Source organism: Trachypithecus francoisi, unplaced genomic scaffold (genome assembly GCF_009764315.1).
Source record: "Trachypithecus francoisi isolate TF-2019V2 unplaced genomic scaffold, Tfra_2.0 Lachesis_group0, whole genome shotgun sequence".
NCBI lineage: Eukaryota > Metazoa > Chordata > Mammalia > Primates > Cercopithecidae > Trachypithecus > Trachypithecus francoisi.
In genome coordinates, this window is record NW_022681453.1 from 133,653,669 (window position 1) to 133,671,819 (window position 18,151).

Genomic DNA, 18,151 nt, shown 5'->3' on the forward strand with positions numbered 1-18,151 from the left:
GGATTTGAGTCTGCTTGTCTCCACAGCCTGCTGTGTTACTGCCAAGGGGAGGAAGGGCCTGAGTCGTGTTGCTCTAGTTGCTCCACTTTGAAACAGAAGAGAACGTACCTTTCTCCTTGTCTCCCTCCACTCTTGGGGTTCACCAAGACCAGCAGGGGGTGGGTACCCGGGGTGGGGATGATCTTATACTTGAAAGGTAAAAGAAAAAGAAATTAGCTCTGCTTCATCCAATAGGGGGGTGAAATGAGAGTTGAAGCCAAGACAGCTTCAGAGAGGCAGATGAGAAGCAGGAGGGCAGGCGGTCAGGTGTTTGTCCACTGGCTGAATTTTCTGAGGGGCTTAAGTAGCTAAGTGTCTCCAGTTTGAATGGTCTTTAAGCAGTGTTAACGGAAATGAGGGTTTGAGGTTGGGAGCAGCGACGGAACAATGGTGCTGTAGCTTCAAATCATTCAACAGTGATGTGGTCTTGTACCTTCAGCACAAGAGTAAATTTTGTGGGGGACACAACTGAATATGATCTTAGAAAGCACGGCTGTCTGATCGTACATGTAAGCGAAATAGCACTCATGGAGTGAGCCACCGCTTCCACCCTGGCGCCTTCCAAATGCTGATTTCCCGCCCCAGTTTCCTCCTGAACCCTGGTCCCACGTTTCTCACTGGCCAGTGGGTACTGTCGACTGGACGTCTCACCATCAGTACAAGCTCAACGTGCCTCATACATGACACATCTTCTCTCCCTATGAAACTCAGTCTTTCTCCTGGTTCCCTCTTTCTGTTATTCATTCATCCATCCAAGGAAGGTGTTGTCCTGTCAAATCTTTCTCAGAAATGTCCCTTTACCTCTGGCTGCCACAGCCCCATGCTGCTTTGTGCCTTTCCCACCCTAGGTAAGTCCTGCATGCCATTCCCACACTGTTCCTTCCCAGGACACCAGGTCAGCCATGCCACACTTGCTCAAAAACTTGTAATGACATCTCATTATTAAAGGAGGATTTGGATTTTGTGGATAAAATGTAAATCTCCTAACCTGGCATTAAAGGCCTTTTCAGTCTAGCCCTATTCTACTGCTATCTCCTAATTTCTGCTAACCCTTAGCCGCAGGTGCAGCCATGTCCTGCTCTTGCTCCTCTAGTAAGTCTAGAGTATGTCTCTTGCATTCCCACCCATGGGTCTGCTCATGCTGGTTTCTTCTCCCATTCCATGATCTGAAATGCCCACTTCCTTCTTTGCAAACTCTTAAAAAAAAAAAAAAAACAAACTTCTGGCTGGGCATGACCACTCATGCCTATAATCCGAGCACTTTGAGAGGCCGAGGTGGGCGGATCACAAGGTCAGGAGTTTGAGACCAGCCTGGCCAACATGATGAAACCCCATCTCTACTAAAAATATAAAAATTAGCCTGGCATGGTGGCATGCGCCTGTAATCCCAGCTACTCGGGAGGCTGAGGCAGGAGAATCACTTGAACTTGGGAGGTGAGGTTGCAGTGAGCCGAGATCTTGCCAGTGCGCTCCAGCCTGGGCAATAGAGCAAGACTCCGTCTTGGAAAAGAGAGGAAAGGGAAAGGGAAAGGGAAAGGAAAGGAAAGGTCAAGAAGAAAAGACAAGACAAGACAAGACAAGACAAGACAAGACTACCACCACCACCAACAAAAACCTTCTTATCCTCAGGGCTCAATTCAAGAGACATCTCCTATATGAAGTTTCCCTTGATCATTGAAACTAAAATGATTGCACTTAAAACATGTACTATTGGCTGGGCACGGCGGCTCACACCTGTGAGCACTTTGGGAGGCCAAGGCAGGCAGATCACCTGAGGTCAGGAGTTCGAGACCAGCCTGGCCGATATGGTGAAACCCCATCTCTACTAAAAATACAAAAATTAGTTGGGTGTAGTGGTGCATGCCTGTAATCCCAGCTACTCGGGAGGCTGAGGCAGGAGAATCGCTTGAACCCGGGAGGCAAAGGTTGCAGTGAGCTGAGATCACACCATTGCACTCCAGCCTGGGAGACAAGAGCAAAACCCCATCTCAAGAAACAAACAAGCAAGCAAGCAAACAAACAAACCATGTACTATCTTCTGGAGTTTCTTTTGTTGTTCATTTGTATTTTTTTTAACTTTCTCAGATAAATGACTCAAAACATCAACTGGATTTAAAATGCATTGGGAGCAGAGTGAGGTGTGTGTAACCCTATTACCAAGGACCGTATAGCACCAGACACAAGAGTGGGTACTCAGCAAATACTTGTGGGTTCAGTGGAAGGATACACCAATGTGGATATGCAGCTCTGCTCCATATTCAATATCTACTGCCTGCTTTTCCAGATCTCAAGCTAAAAGTCCAGCAAACACAGTGCCATGTTGTTTGAAAAGGATAGTAGCATTCCCAATGATCTAAAAAATTTGTCTCACCTGCCCAGGGTGACTATGTGATGCCCAGAAGCATCTTGGAGGCTAAGGAATAATTCCTCACCTCTGGAGATGACATTCAACGTATTTAACAGCCAACCCTACAGCATGGACTCTGTCCCATCATAACAGATGCAGCACAACCTGCTGGCTGCCTGCCCTAAACAACTGGCATACATGTATTGGGTGTGGATGTGTGTGTGCCTGTGTGTGTTTCCCACCTTTCTGCCCTTCTAGGTTTCTAGAGCTTTCTCACATGTTTAGATTCTCCCCTCATTCTGCCTTATGTTTCACTTTTCTTTTTTTTCTTTTGAGGCAGAATCTCCCTCTGTTGCCCAGACTGGAGTGAAGTGGCACAATCTTGGCTCACTGCAACCTCCACCGCCCAGGTTCAAGCGATTCTCCTGCCTCAGCCTCGAGAGTAGCTGGGATTACAGGCGCCTCCCACCACGCCCAGCTGATTTTTGTTTTTTTAGTAGAGACGGGGTTTCATCATGTTGGCCAAGTTGGTCTCAAACTTCTGACCTTAGGCAATCTGCACACCTCAGCATCCCAAAGTGCTGGGATGACAGGCATGAGCCACCGTGCCTGGTCTGTTTTACTTTTCACAACACGTGAATCTGTATGTTCTCATTTAATCTTACAGCACCTCTGGGAGGTGGGCAGGGCAGGGATTACTGTGTCCCCTTTGAGCGGAGGAAACTTAAGGCTCAGAGGCAGAGCAGGAGGCCCCAATTTTCTATTTCCTTTTCTAGTACTCTTTGTTCCTCACCAGACTGCCTTCCCTGCATTCCTTGGAACTCTGTGGAAGGCACAAAAAATGTTAATTGGTGAACCCAAGTAAAAAAATGAGTTCTTAAGTATACATTTAAGGATTAAGAAGAACTTTTAGATCTGGTTAGCTTCATTTTGGCAGATCATGTTCTGGAGACAGCTTGGCAATCCTGGAAAACCCATTGTCTATTTTTAGGCCACATCTTTGTTATTATTTAGGACATCTGCATATTAAAGTTTTATGTAACTTGTTCCTAAAATAGTAACAAAGCCCAAGAAGACCAGCAATGGGATCAGCCAACCTTTCCTCTCACCACTTGCTGACAGTGTGGCTGTCAAAGGTAACTCCAGAGGCCAGAAAAAAATGCCCTCCTGGGTGGTATAACTGGTCAGACAAGAAGGCAAATGATGAGATGCTTTTCTACAGCACCTGAACCCCATCCTGCCCGCCACAGCCCTGGAACAACTTAGAAAGTGCAATTGGATTTAGAGCTCATGAGGTACCTGCATGACAAGTTCACCCTTGGCGGATACGCAGCCATCAGACTTCCCACCTGGCCTGTCCTGTGAGAAGAAAGGAAAGACAAGCATCTTTTGGAAAAAGAAGACTAATACAAAGAGAGAGATCAGATGAAAAACAAATGGCTGATATGAAGAGATCAGAAAGCTAGTGTAGTATGGAGACAAGTTTTTCAACATAGGGCTTCTGACCTAAATAAAGAAATGTACCCCTATGACTTTTTCTAGGATTCTCAAAGCCTCCAGTGATGACATCACTGGCTGACTTTACCTTTGAGGCAAGGGACATAATGGGGAGCACTGAAATTGGCAGAATTCCACTTAGTTGATTTAGAAGCTTGAGCTCTGAGAAGCAAATTCTTAGACTTGGCCTTGCTTTCCTTCTTTCCTTCCTCCCTTCCTTCCTCCCTCCCTTCCGTCCTCCCTCCCTCCCTCCCTCCCTCTTTCTTTCTTTCCTTCTTTCTTTCTTGACGGAGTCTCGCTCTGTCACCAGGCTGGAGTGCAGTGGTGTGACCTTGGCTCACTGCAAGCTCCGCCTCCTGGGTTCAAGCGATTCTCCTGCCTCAGCCTCCTGAGTACCTGGGACTACAGGCGCCCGCCACCACATCCAGCTAATTGTCTTGTATTTTTAGTAAAGACGGGGTTTCACCATGTTGGCCAGGATGGTCTCGATCTCTTGACCTCGTGATCTGCCCCCTCGGCCTCCCAAAGTGCTGGGATTACAGGTGTGAGTCACCGCTCTGGGCCATAGGCTTGGCTTTTCTGCTGAGCACTATCTAATGATATGATGTTGTCATTTTTCTTGGTTTTGTTTATCTTGTTTATTTTTCTAATGTTTATTTTATTAAGGTTTTCTCACATATAGTAAAATGCTCAAATCTAAATTGTATGACTTGATGAATTTTGTATATGGGGATGGCCTTGTAACTACTACCTCTTCAAGCATAACCCTGTTGTGACTCCTGATACCATATGAGTTTTGCCTGGCTTTTGAATTTAATATAATGGATTCATACAGCATATCTTTTTCTGAGTCTAGCTTCTTTGGTTCAGCATTATACTTTTGAGATTCTCCACGTTTTTACTCTATGCATAGCTTGTTCTTTCCCATTGCAACGTAGTTTCCCATTCTATGAATGCCAGATGCCGACATGCCTCAATTTATTCATCTCTTCTCCTGTTAATGGTCATTTACTTGTTTCCAGTTTTTAACTGTCATGAATAAAGTTGCTATGAGCATTCTTGTGCGTGTCTTTTGGTGGAATAAATGCTTGGGTTTTCCAGGTAGATGCACTGGAGGAGAATTGTTGAGTTATGAAGTCTGGTTATTTCCAATACAGTAAATATTGCTAAATGATTTTCCAACATGTTGGTATTTTTCAGGGTTTTTTATTTTTATTTTTGAGACAGAGTCTCACTCTGTCACCCAGGCTGGAGTGCAGTGGTATGATCTCGGCTCACTGCAACCTCTACCTCCTGGGATCAAGCGATTCTCCTGCCTCAGCCACCCCAGTAGCTGGAATTTAGGGTGCTCACCACCACACCTGGCTAATTTTTGTATTGTTAGTAGAGATGGTGTTTCACCATGTTGGCCAGGCTGGTCTTGAACTCCTGACCTCAAGTGATCCACCCGCCTCAGCCTCCCAAAGTGCTGGGATTACAGGCATGAGTCACTGTGGCTGGCCTTTTTCTCAGGTTTTTAATGAGGAAGAAGTAGCTGGTCAAGTTCAGAGTGACATGTGAGGAATAAGTGGGACTTGCAACATTATTAAGATGGGAAGATGCCATGGTTAAGTGTTGGTGTTTGTTGAAAGAGGAGTCTTCAACACAGGTGACAAAGTGTCAGGTGGGGGTAAAGGAGCTTAATTTTGCTGCTTTCATTTCCAAATTGGCTGAGACACCCAAGTGGAAACTCAGGAGGTAGAGGGAGATAGGGTTTGGATGTGGCAGGGAGATTGGCAGAGATGAGGGAGGTTGGGAGCCTGGCCATGCATAGGTGGTGTGTGCTGTGCTCTGCCTGCAAGAGGCTTAGAACAAATGTGCTTTCCTTGATGGGTCATTTCAGGGCAACTGGGATGGCCAGCAATTGGAAACAGTTTGGTCAGAGAAGTTTTCTCTCAAAATCTGATCTGTGTAGCGCTGACCTATTTCAAGCACATGCTGAAGGCACAAACCCAACAGAGAGGAGCAGACAAGATTAACGACTAGGCACTGGCTAAACACCCAGGTGATAAAATAATCTGCACAACAAACTCCCGCGACATGTGTTTGCCTGTGTAACAAACCATCCCATGTACCCTCTAACCTAAAATAATAGTAAAAAAAAGAAAGAAAAGAAAACACAAACCCAAAGAGTTGTCAGGGAAGCCCTGCGAGGGATGTGAATGTCTGAAAGCTGCCTGCATCTGAAACCAGAACCCAGAGAAGCTAGAGCCCTCGCCAGGGCAGGAGCACTCACCCGGGTGATGGGGCATATGGAGGTGGGCAGCAAGATGTGGTCTCTGAGTTCCCCACCGTCACACAACGTTGATAATTCACATTTGCGGTGAAACTGCGGGGAGAAATGAAAAAAATGAAAAAGAGAGTAAGCAAAAGTGAGCAAAGAAACATCAAACATGAAGGTGGAGAGGTTTTGGGGAGAGGCGAGCTGTCTAGTGCTCCCCCAAATCCTGATGCACTGCTGACTTTGACAGTATTGCCGTGTGTGTGTGCGTGTGTGTGTGTGCGCGCATGCGTGTGTGTGTGTGTGTGGTTAAGGGTGCAAAGGCAGCTGTGGGCAGAACAAGGAGGCCAAGAGCTGCTCATGGCTACTGAAGCAACAGGGTCATGAGCCAGCCTGTGACCCTTCAGTGTGGCACCCCGTGTTGATTCCAGATCCCCCTTGGATGTGTGCTCTCCAGGTCCCGAGACTCTGGGAGGAGGGAGATCTTGATGAAAAAACTCATGGATGGCTGAGAGTAAACCTTGTGATTCAACCTTTGTCTTTTGAGAGTTCTGCAGTCTGGTTTTGAGAAATCTACATTTTGAGGCTGATACCTGGGAAGAAGGACAAGAGCTGGCACTGAGTTTTGACAGGCAGGTCAGCCAGCTCAGTGGCTGCCAGTGGCACTCTGGGTGTCCAGTGGGGCTGTGGACACAGCATGTGCGGTGGCTGGTGGCAGCAGATCCAAACCTTTGGCCCTGGCAGTGGGGCTGCTCTGAGGAATGTGCCTTCAGGGCAGGCACCCCCTCCTATGATGTTCCTGTTGTCCAATTTTTCTCCCACTCTGTCAGTGTCCCCGGCCCCAGGTGACACCCAGGTGAAAGAAGTTCACAGTTGGGCCTGCTGATCCCAGCTGCCAGGCCACAGAGACAGTGGACTGGCCAGCTTCTTCTTCAGCAGTCCTCACTCCCCTGGTTCGGGGGTGCCTTCTCTCTGGGCAGCTTGGTAATTCACTGGAGCATCGTTAGGCTGAGGGCATTGCATAGGGGCTGTGAGGCTCCCTCGCTCCCCTGGCTCTGCTCGTGCCCTCTGGCAGGATGTTCACTGCTCCTGGGCTGCAGTTTGGGCAAAAAAAACATTGAAAAGAAGCAGGGCCGCCCTGGGCGCCAACCCACCGTCATCCGGCACCACACGCAGTGCCGCGCAGTGACACTCTGGTAGCACTTGATACTTTTGTGGCACCGGTCACACTTGACGGAGGAGTTCCCTTCCACCCATGCATGCTGCATCACCTGCGGGAGGGAAGCGAAGGATGCCAGGGAAAACGGCAGAACCATGCCCCACCGAGGCCCTGGGCTGGAGGAGAAGGATCTGGGAGGGGATGCTGAGAGCCAGAGGGACTGTTTCCTATGTAGAGGATGCTTATTGGAGGTTGGATTGCTTTGCCTAATGGCACGATGTGGTTCCTCCCTGCCTAACTGCCATTATGCGAATCGAAGTAGATTAAAAACCTGCTTTGCCACATTTTGAACAGCTCAATCGCCCAGGCAGGCAGGCCTCTGAGCAGCATCTTGTCTGGCAGTCCATCTGTTTGTCTTGCAGAACTCCTTGCAGTGATGTGTTTGTATGCGCCCTCTTGTGGAAGGCAGCGTGGTGCAGAGGAACTCTGGAGGGTTTGGGTGGGCCACAGAAAAAACTGGCTGGAGTCTCTTTGAAGTGGTGGCCTTTGGCCAGTTCTTAGACCTCTCTGAGTGTCAGGTCCCTGACCTGTAGAAATTGGTATAAGAAGCCCCACTTCTGGGGTTACCGGGGCAGTGCAATGAGATAGCATGTTTGGAAGGGCCTCCCTGGGACAGTCCTGGCCCTTTGGGGGTACCCACAACTGGGTAACACCCTTCTCCTTCCTCAGCCTTAGCTGCTCATTAGAAGCACCTGGGGGAGCTTTTAGACGTCCTAATGCCCAGCGGACACTCCAGAGCAAATAAATTAGAGTCTTTGAGGGTGGGGCACATGATTAATATGTTTTAATGCACTCTGGGTGATTATAATGTGAAATTGAGACTGAAAAGCACTCTAGAAGGAAATTAGAGAAAAGTCAAAAGAAATTAGTGAGGATCCATTGGTGCTTTTCACACCTGTTTCCTGGAGAGCTGGTTGTATCTGCTCCATGACCAGGAAATACCACGAGGGCAGGCTAGGCATTTGGAAACAGGTGGGAATGGTGGGGATGTTTTTGTATGTGTGTGTCAGTGCAGCTAAAGCAACAGCAGCTGGCTAGTAGCCCCACTATCTGGGAGGCTGAGGAATTCTCACCAAAATTCTCCCTCAAAATTTTCACCATGGTACCACAAATAACAGAAGGAAGTAGATACGGACTCTAGGAGAAGGTGGGGGACATACCCTGAAGTGCCTAACTACAAGCGCAGTATTAAAAACCCACAAAATATTCGTGTAATTCTGTCCAGGTTTGTATTAAATAAGAATAAATGTGTTTTTTTGAGACAGTCTCACTCTGTTGCCCAGGCTGGAGTGCAGTGGCATGATCACAGCTCACTGCAGCCTCAACCTTCCAGGTTCAAGTGATCCTCCCAGCCCAGCCTCCCGAGTAGCTGGGACTACAGGAACATGCCACCACACCAGGCTAATTTTTGTATTTTCTTTTTGTAAAGATAGGATCTCACCATGTTGCCCTGGCTGGTCCCAAACTCCTGGGCTCAAGCTATTGGCCTTCCTCAGCCTCCCAAAGTTCTGGGATTACAGGTGTGAGTGACTGCACTCGGTCCGAGAATAAATGTTTTAAATTACTTAGCAATTAAATTGCTTAAGGCCTCCCCTAAGAATGTTTTTGGTAAAATTATTGCTCCAGAAAATGTGTCAGTTTGGTTGGTAGCTTATCACCTTGTACCTTGCACTTCCAAGGGTGTAAATAACACGGTTTGCTAATTAATCTGTCATCTACATGGCCACATTGAATTTGCTCTGAGATTATTATTTCCATTTTGCAGAGGAAAAAAATGAAAGTTTCAGAGAGGTGAACTGACTGGCCCTAGGTTCCAAGGCTGGTGAATGGCCAAGTAGGGTTTCCTAGCCAGGTCTTTTGATCCCAAGTCCGGAGCCGTTCCCCCAACACCACGTTGCCTTCCCCATTCTCTTTGGAATCGAGGAGATGATGAAAGACTGGGGTTGCTTCTGCAGGCTGAGAAGGTTATGAGTGTGCCCTGCCGGCCCCTCATCGGCCTCACTCTGTTCTCTGTGTGACAAGTGGCCAGAGTGCAGGCTTAGGGCCTGCATCCAGCAGGTACACCATGTGTCCCGGTGAATGGCATGGACATGGAGCAGGGTGTGCATGGGGTGGTGCAGATGGCATGGATGAGACCATGCAGTGTCCATGGGGCATGCACACAAATCCTAGGAGGCGCCTTTCTCTCCCAGGAGTCCTTCTGCAGGAGGGTTGGGTACCACTCTCACTGCTAACTATCTCCTGACTCACACTCCTCCATGTAATCTTCCCTTTGCAGGAAGGCAAAGTGCCCTTTCCCTGCTAATTTTAAGGTAAGTCTATTTCCAGAGTTGGAGAATGGCATCACCCAATGGCCAAAGGGTTAGAAACCTGGGAGCCATTCCCTGCCTCTTCCCCTGTCTCATCCTCTGCATCCCCATCACCATGTCCTGGTCATGGTGGTGGTACTTCCAAATTACCTCAAACTCTCCCTTCATTTTCTCTTCTTTAGCCAGCGTGACAGTCAAAATACCTAATAACTGGCATGGCCTGGGGGACCCTCAGCACAGGACCATCCTACAGCAGTGAGTGTGGATCCCACCACAGTCGGGCCCTCAGCGCAGTACTGCCTTTTGCCTCAAGTATTGGAAGAGTCTCCCTCCCGGATTTCTCTCCCACATCACACTCAGAGCTATTAACCTAATTCACAAACTCAATCACATCTTCTTGTGCTTGAAGCTCTTCAGTAGCCCCCGGCTGCACAGAAAACACCTTTCTCACTCAGCTGGCCTCACAAGACCTGCTTCAGGCCAGATCTCACCACTTTCTGAGTGCATCTCCTGCCACTTTCCTTTAAGCAACCTCCACCCCGGCTATGCCAAACTAAGCATGGATCCCGGAATAAGCCACGTCTCATGCCTTTACACACGAGGCTTCCTCTGCCTGGAGAGTCTGGTCCTTCTCGATGTCTCATGAAGTCCTCCCAATTTGTGTTCAAGACACAACTGCAACACCAGCTCCTTTGTGCAACTTGCCCCGTGCTTGCATTGTACCTTCCACACAGCTGTGTTATTGTAGCACATATCTCACTACTCTGTTCTTTGCTTATATGCCTGTTTCTCCTCCTAGACAGCACAGTTCTTGAGCAGGCTGGGGAGCATCTCTTACAACCCATGTACCCCCTAGCATGGAGCCTGGCACATAGCAGGCACCAGGAAGGTGCTGAATGGATTGATGAATGAATGAGATGGTTTACAGGTGGTCCTCAAGGCAGAGAAGGGACTGGAGGAAGCTCCCAGCAACGCTTCCTGCCCAGAAATCCATATTGATGGACATGTTTCCTGGATGAGGCATGCAGTAGAACAAGGCAGTAGATGTCACCAACCTCGCCGCTCCTTTTGGCTTTTGAATACGTTTTGACACAACCAGGAATGTTTTTGGACACACAGCGTTCGTGGACAGTGTATTTACAGTCTGAAAAGAAAAAAAAAGTCAAGGCAGGTGCTGTGAATGGCCACGTTGGAGAGGCCCAGCTGCTCTCCCACCCTAGCCAAGGCCTGTACCTCCCTCTGGGTGGTTGGTGTGGGGCAGGGGACACATGGGGCTGGGCTTTTCTAATGGAAATTCAAAATAGTCTCCAATCGTTCTTGGAGGAGAGAGTCCCTTTTTATCCGCTGCAGCAGCACCTCCATCTGCCTCATTCCCTTCCTCTGTAGGCAGTGAACGCTGCAGGAACACGTCCCCAGAAAGGCGCTTTTTGCTGAAGGGGAGTGTGCAGCATCATCCTCCTGGCTATGCCAGTGTCACTGTATTGCATGCCCGGGACATTGGAGAGTGGATAGAAAGGCCAGGGCTATTTTTTTTTTCTTTTGAGACAGTTTCATTCTTGTTGCCTAAGCTGGAGTGCAACGGCGTAATCTCGGCTCACTGCAACCTCCACCTCCCGAGTTCAAGCGATTCTCCTGCCTCAGCCTCCTGAGTAGCTGGGATTCTAAGCATTATAGGCATGTGCCACCATGCCCAGCTAATTTTTTGTATTTTTAGTAGAAGCAGGGTTTCACCACGTTAGCCAGGTTGGTCTCAAACTCTTGATCTCAGGTAATCCGCCCGCCTCAGCCTCCCAAAGTACTGGCATGAGCCACCGGGCCTGGCCAAGGCCAGGGCTTTTTAAGGCTAGGCAGACCCCTGTAACAATCCACATGACCTTGGGTAAATTGTTTTACCTCTCTGAAATTCAGGGTTTTCTGTAAAAAGGGAAGAAAACGGCCTCTTTCTCTTTGCAGGGATGTTGCAGTAGTACATGAGACAGTTTGTGTAAAGCATCATGTGTCTGGGTCAGAGTAGCTACTCCATATATTATTGCTGTTGTTTTTACTACCATTATGTGAACAGCAGAGGCCCATGGGCCTAGAATTTAATGGGAATGAGATCTATCTATAAAATGTGGGTGAGAGCTGGGTTTGAACTGGCACTGGGGAGACTGGTGCAGACCCCCCCTTTTTTTTTTTGAGATGGGATCTCACCCCGTCACCAGGCTGGAGTGCAGTGGCACGATCTTGGCTCACTGCAACCTCTGACTCCCTGGTTCAAGTGATTTTCCTGCCTCAGCCTCCTGAGTAGCTGGGATTACAGGCACACACCACCATGCCTGGCTAATTTTTGTATTTTTAGTAGGGACGGGGTTTCACTATGTTGGCCAGGATGATCTTGATCTCCTGACCTCGTGATCCGCCCGCCTCGGCCTCCCAAAGTGCTGGCATGACAGGCATGAATCACCACGCCAGGCCTGGTGGGCCCCTTCTTCAGCCCGTTGATGCTTGGTCTTTGTGGACAGTGGGTCCAGCTCTGCCAAGGCAACTTTTGTGGCTGAGGTCACTTGCTGCCTCATTCACATGCGCATGTTGGATGAGCACTTCGACCTGGATCACAGCCAAGGGGCCTCCCTGCAGCAGCAGCTCCCCGGTCTCTGGTGGGTTCAGGCTGAGTGTCACTGTCCACCTCATGGGGTGGGTGGCAGGGCTCTGCACCCACATAATCTGGTGCCTGCCATGCCTTCTTGCTGCAGCCCCTGCCTTCTCCTCCTGTTCCCTGTGACCCCTTCTTTCCTACTCCTTATCACTCTTTTCCCCATCCCTTTCTCCTGTCCGCCTTCCTAGTCTTCCTCTCTGCTTTTTCCTCTACCACTTGTAGTTTTCCCACCTTTCCACTCTGACTTTACTAAAGGAATTAAAAAGTGAAACAACTGTAGAGTTTTAATTCCCATTGCATTTACAGAATGTAAAATGATTTTCTGTTTGTTTTTTGTTTTTGAGACAGGGTTTCACTCTGTCATCCAAGCTGGAGTGCAGTGGTGCGATCTCGGCTCACTGCAACCTCTGCCTCCCAGAACCTCTGGCTTGAGTGATCCTCCCATCTCAGCCTCGTGAGTAGCTGGGATTACAGGCGCATGCCACCATGCCCAGCTAATTTTTTCTTAGTATTTTTATTTTTTATTTTTTAATTTTTATTTTTCATTATACTTTAAGTTCTAGGGTACATGTGCACAACGTGCAGGTGTGCTACATACGTATACATGTGCCATGTTGGTGTGTTGCACCCATGAACTCATCATTTACATTAGGTATTTCTCCTAATGCTATCCCTGCCCCCCCAATCCTATGACAGGCCCCGGTGTGCGATATTCCCCACCCTGTGTTCAAGTGTTCCCATTGTCCAGTTCCCACCTATGAGTGAGAATATGCAGTGTTTGGTTTTCTGTCCTTGCAATAGTTTGCTCAGAATGATGGTTTCCCACTTCATCCACGTCCCTACAAAGGACATGAACTAATCCTTTTTTACGGCTGCATAGTATTCCATGGTGTATATGTGCCACATTTTATTTATCCAGTCTATCATTGATGGACATGTGGGTTGGTTCCAAGTCTTTGCTATTGTGAATAGTGCCACCATAAACATACGTGTGCATGTGTCTTTATAGCAGCATGACTTATAATCCTTTGGGTATATCCCCAGTAATGGGGTGGCTGGGCCAAATGGTATTTCTAGTTCTAGATCCTTGAGGAATTGCCACACTGTCTTCCACAATGGTTGAACTAGTTTACAGTCCCACCAACAGTGTAAAAGAGTTCCTATTTCTCTACATCCTTTCCAGCACCTTAGTATTTTTAGTAGGGACAAGTTTTCTCCATGTTGGTCAGGCCGGTCTCAAACTCCTGGCCTCAAGCAATCCGCCTGCTTCCACCTCCCAAAATGCTGGGATTTCAGGTGTAAGCCACCGTACTTGGCCCCAAATACTTATTAGTTTTTAAAAAATAAGTTTCCTCTGAACATATCCAGAATAAATATTGACTAGAAAACCCAAATAAAAGTAGTATGAGAAATTTTAAATTATGTGCGAACTTTAGTAATTTTTTCTAGTGAGTCAGTGGCCCATAAAAAGCCTCCAATAATAAATAGTCCAAGACCTGTCCATTGGACTTGGGTAGAGTAAAAACAGGACACGAAGGCCTCACTTTATTCCTTCTGTTGGAACAATATGGGTGGTCCCTCAAGCTGGGAAGCAGAAATACCAACATTTTCCCTGGAATGGATCAACCAACCACGTGCAGAGCAAGATAGTGCCTGGGGGAAAGAGGTTTGAAGGAAATTTACTCACAAGTGCAGCACAGGCCTTGCTTGCGGACGCCCATGAGCATGATATGGCAGAAGTTGCAGTAGGTTGGTTTCTTGAAGTGCTTCATGGTCCAGGCGTGCCGCCCATCCCCTTTGGAGCCCTGCAGGGGTAATAGGAGGTGAGATCCCAAGCTGGCCACCCTGAGATGGATGAAGCCAGGGGCTGCCTCTTGCACGTTCTTCCTTTTCCTAAATAAGACTTTTGTTTAATATTTGGAAGATGAGTTATTGATTTTTTTACTGTTTTAAATACAAATAAAAACAAAGTTTTTTTGTGTGTGTGTGTTTTAAGAATTAGCAAATATTAAAAGTAAGAGGCATCTGAATGGGAGTATGTGTATGTGGGATAAAATAAACCCTCTCCCACATGGCTGGCAGAAGCATACACTGAACAACAATCTGATTATCTATCTATCTATCTATCTATCTATCTATCTATCTATCTATCTATGTATCTATCTATCTATCATCTATCGATGTATCTATCTATGTATCTATCATCTATGTATCTATCATCTATTATCTATCTATCTATCTATCTTGATCCTTTAAATGTTTATAACCTTTGACTTACCAATCTCTCCTCTTCGACTTTGTCCTAAAGAAATAATTTTTAAAAGTCAGATGAGCCTTTTTGGGCCCTGCCGGATGCTGAACCCAGCATTATTTAAAATAATGAAAAGCTAGAAATATCCTAAAGGTCTCAAAATTACCAAAAGGTTAATTGCAGTACATCCACCTGATGCAATGTTAGGTAGCAATCAAAGAGATATTTATAAGACTATCTAATGGCATGGAAATGTGTTCATGATACGATGCTAAGTGGAAAAACAGAATGCCATTTCGATGATATGTTATGATTTGAGTTTTATCTAATAGATCTTTGACGGGGATTAATTTCACTAACCTGTTAATAGAGGTTGGCTATAGCTGGTAGCAATATGGATTTATAATATTCTCTGATTTCTACTTTCTTCTGTGTGTTCCAAATTTTTTACAGTATGCATGTACTAGTGTGATAATCAAGATGAAAGAGTTTAGTTAAAAACAATGTATTCTGGCCGGGCGCGGTGGCTCAAGCCTGTAATCCCAGCACTTTGGGAGGCCGAGACGGGCGGATCACGAGGTCAGGAGATCAAGATCATCCTGGGTAATACGGTGAAACCCCGTCTCTACTAAAAAATACAAAAAACTAGCCGGGCGACGAGGCAGGCGCCTGTAGTCCCAGCTACTCGGGAGGCTGAGGCAGGAGAATGGCGTGAACCCGGGAGGCGGAGCTTGCAGTGAGCTGAGATCCGGCCACTGCACTCCAGCCTGGGCGGCAGAGCAAGACTCCGTCTCAAAAAAAAAAAAAAAAAAAAAAAAAAAAAAAAAAAATGTATTCCTTCTATCAGCTTTCAGTACACAGATAAAATAGTAAAAAGACAGAGAGAGGGTTAGACCATCTCCTCCTGACTTCATTCAGAAGTGAAATCGTCTCCACCTACTAGGCACACCAAGCCTCACACAGTCACACACCTTTCCTGCAGCACCGCATCTCCCACCTCCCACCCCAGGGGAGCACAGCACGGCTTGAGGCTGTGGCTGGAGGAGTGTCCCTCCTGCATGTGTGATCCCTGAACCTTTCTCGTAGGCTCCATCACAAGGTAACACTCTTGGGCTGATTTTATGAGCAGTAAAAGCTACGGTAAGGTGATGAGGACCAATGGTCATGGACATAGCGTCCAATGTGCGGGACTCAAATGCAATTCAAATGCAATTCTGGGGTGCATATGCATTCGAGCTGGTCACTGCAACCAGACCTCGGCCTGTGCCCAGGCTTCTGTTATGATCTCCAGAGGAGCTCACATTCTTTTCCAAATGCTGGCTTCCTCCTCTGGGACAGAGAAGCTCTTTTCTGCTCATTACCTCGAACCCTGCTTATTCCAGGACATGAGTTTTATAGAATCAAAACCCTCTTATCTAATGGTCTCCATTTTAGTAAATGCATTCACAAATTGATAATGATTTACCAAAAGACTGATTCATTCACTTACTCATTTGACCAAGGTCTACCTCAAGGGATTTTTGTAAGAATTAAGTGACATCATGTAAGTAAAGCTTCTAGTTCAATGCCCGACACATTGTAAATTTAAACTTTCATTAAGTTCTTATTCCATTCCAGATGCTGGGAGACACAAAATCAACTAAAAAGTGTTTGTTGACATGGAAGGAGGTAGATTTACTCCCATTCTAGAAATGAGAAACAGAGATTTGGAGAAGTTCTGTAACTAGCCCAAGCCCACACAGATAATGAAGGACTGAAGGAGGAGTCAAACTTGGGTCTTTTGCTGGCCAGAGCCTATGCTCTTTCCATCCCTCTTCTCTACTTCACAAGCCAGGGTTTTCTTGTATGGGTGGAAGGAAAATGATAGCACTCTTCAGCAGACTTCTTCATGTAGCCCAAAGGGCTGTCAATGTATCTGAAAACATCTCTAGTAGCTAAGTCAGTTAGCTGATCCCCCTTTCTCAGCTACTATTTTTATGGATATAAGCAGCGCAGGGACCATGACTAGGGATAAAGTAATGTTTCTGCTTGGGTTATAGCACCATCATGTGGCTCTTTCCTTTCCACATGATGGTGGCTGCAGAATGTGGGAGTAGCCTTCCTTGTGCTCGCCAGCTTTTATACTGCTGCTACAATTTCCCTGGGAGAGAGTCTGTTTTGCAAATATCCCATTCAGCGATTCCCCAGACTTTTCAGTAATTGTATGTGGTTTTTTTTTTTTTTTTTTTGAGACGGAGAGTCTCGATCTGTCGCCCAGGCTGGAGTGCAGTGGCCGGATCTCAGCTCACTGCAAGCTCCGCCTCCCAGGTTTATGCCATTCTCCTGCCTCAGCCTCCCGAGTAGCTGGGATTACAGGCGCCCGCCACCTCGTCCAGCTAGTTTTTTGTATTTTTTTAGTAGAGACGGGGTTTCACCGTGTTAGCCAGGATGGTCTCGATCTCCTGACCTCGTGATCCGCCCGTCTCGGCCTCCCAAAGTGCTGGGATTACAGGCTTGAGCCACAGCGCCCGGCCTGTATGTGGGTTTTGAAAAAGCCCAAGAAGCCATGGACTTTTAAGACATTGATGGGAGCTTTCTCCAAAACCCCAAATAGTGTCAAAACTTTTTAAAGTACATATTTAAAAATAAGTGCATAAAACTCTTGATTAATAAAACTAAACTTGCATTGGCTACTTTCCTGATGTAAATGAGAGCTTTTTACAAGGCTGATGTGGCATTTAGGGGAGACACTGGGGAGAATGTTGAGGAAGTAGATGGGCTCTCCTTCCTCCAGTCACAAAACAGCAGGTCTTTTCCATGCAAAGAGTTGGTGGTATTTTGAACCTCAACAAGTCCAAAGTAGAACAGAAAATGCAAATTGCTTCCCTGTAACTAAAATGTCCCATCTTTATTCCCTAAGTGAGAAAAAAAAATGGTTTTTTGAAACAGCACCCAAGCAGAACTTCCGTTTTGATTTGAGTATAATCTTGAGTGAGTAAAATCAGTAGAAAGTGTATCTAACTTATCTGAGCCCCTCCAGTTCCTGGACTGGGTTCTTGTACATAAAGCTTCTTGGCAAAGGATCACTGGGTGAGAGGTGTGATATGACTGAGTAAGGGGGATGATCTTTAGTGCCAGTTCAGTGGATGTCCTTGGGCAAGTTCCTTCACCTCTCTGGGTTTCAGTTTGTAAAACAAAGGAAATCAACCAGGGACCACAAAGATCTTTTCCAGCTTGACTTTCTAGGGTTCTAAGGAATGAGAAGGGGGTCATGTAGATCCTGGTTCCTTGATTTCTCCTTAGCGCTTAGAAAGCACTGGACATGCTATGAAATGATTGTACGATTCTTAGTTCTTGAGTTTCAGAAATGGGGGCTCAGCTTTAGTCCTGAATTGCAGAGCTATGAAATGAAGATATTATAGGCAACTTGCTCAGCTAGAGGCTCACCCAGCTGCACTTGCTGCTCTGCTCCTCTCTCTGGAATAGTCTGAAAGAAGTGTAATCTTTGAGATCTGTAATCTCAAAGTAGTGTTGTCACACCACCAGTGTGACTAGTAAATGCTTAATGTCACCATTTGTGCTTCTACTAGTTTTAGTCTTCCCTACCTCATG

The 18,151-nt window shown here is 46.8% G+C and overlaps 1 protein-coding gene across 9 annotated transcripts in view; it reads right to left on the reverse strand.

Moving 5' to 3' along the window:
• Positions 1–18,151, reverse strand: part of DGKG (diacylglycerol kinase gamma) — a 217,004-nt gene that overhangs the window by 111,411 nt on the left and 87,442 nt on the right. For 4 of the 9 annotated variants that reach the window (XR_004437236.1, XM_033211962.1, XM_033211964.1 and 1 more), the window contains exons 10-15: positions 13,997–14,114; positions 10,727–10,815; positions 7,298–7,414; positions 6,159–6,251; positions 3,686–3,745; positions 109–188 (exon numbers count right to left, since the gene is read on the reverse strand). Coding sequence is in view for 8 of the 9 variants with exons in the window: in XM_033211962.1 (XP_033067853.1) it covers positions 109–188; positions 3,686–3,745; positions 6,159–6,251; positions 7,298–7,414; positions 10,727–10,815; positions 13,997–14,114 (557 nt within the window). In the remaining variant the exon portion in view is untranslated. Of the gene's footprint in view, positions 1–108; positions 189–3,685; positions 3,746–6,158; positions 6,252–6,736; positions 7,241–7,297; positions 7,415–10,726; positions 10,816–13,996; positions 14,115–18,151 lie in introns of those variants that run through there. The other 5 variants (XM_033211966.1, XM_033211963.1, XM_033211965.1 and 2 more) reach the window with 4 other exon arrangements.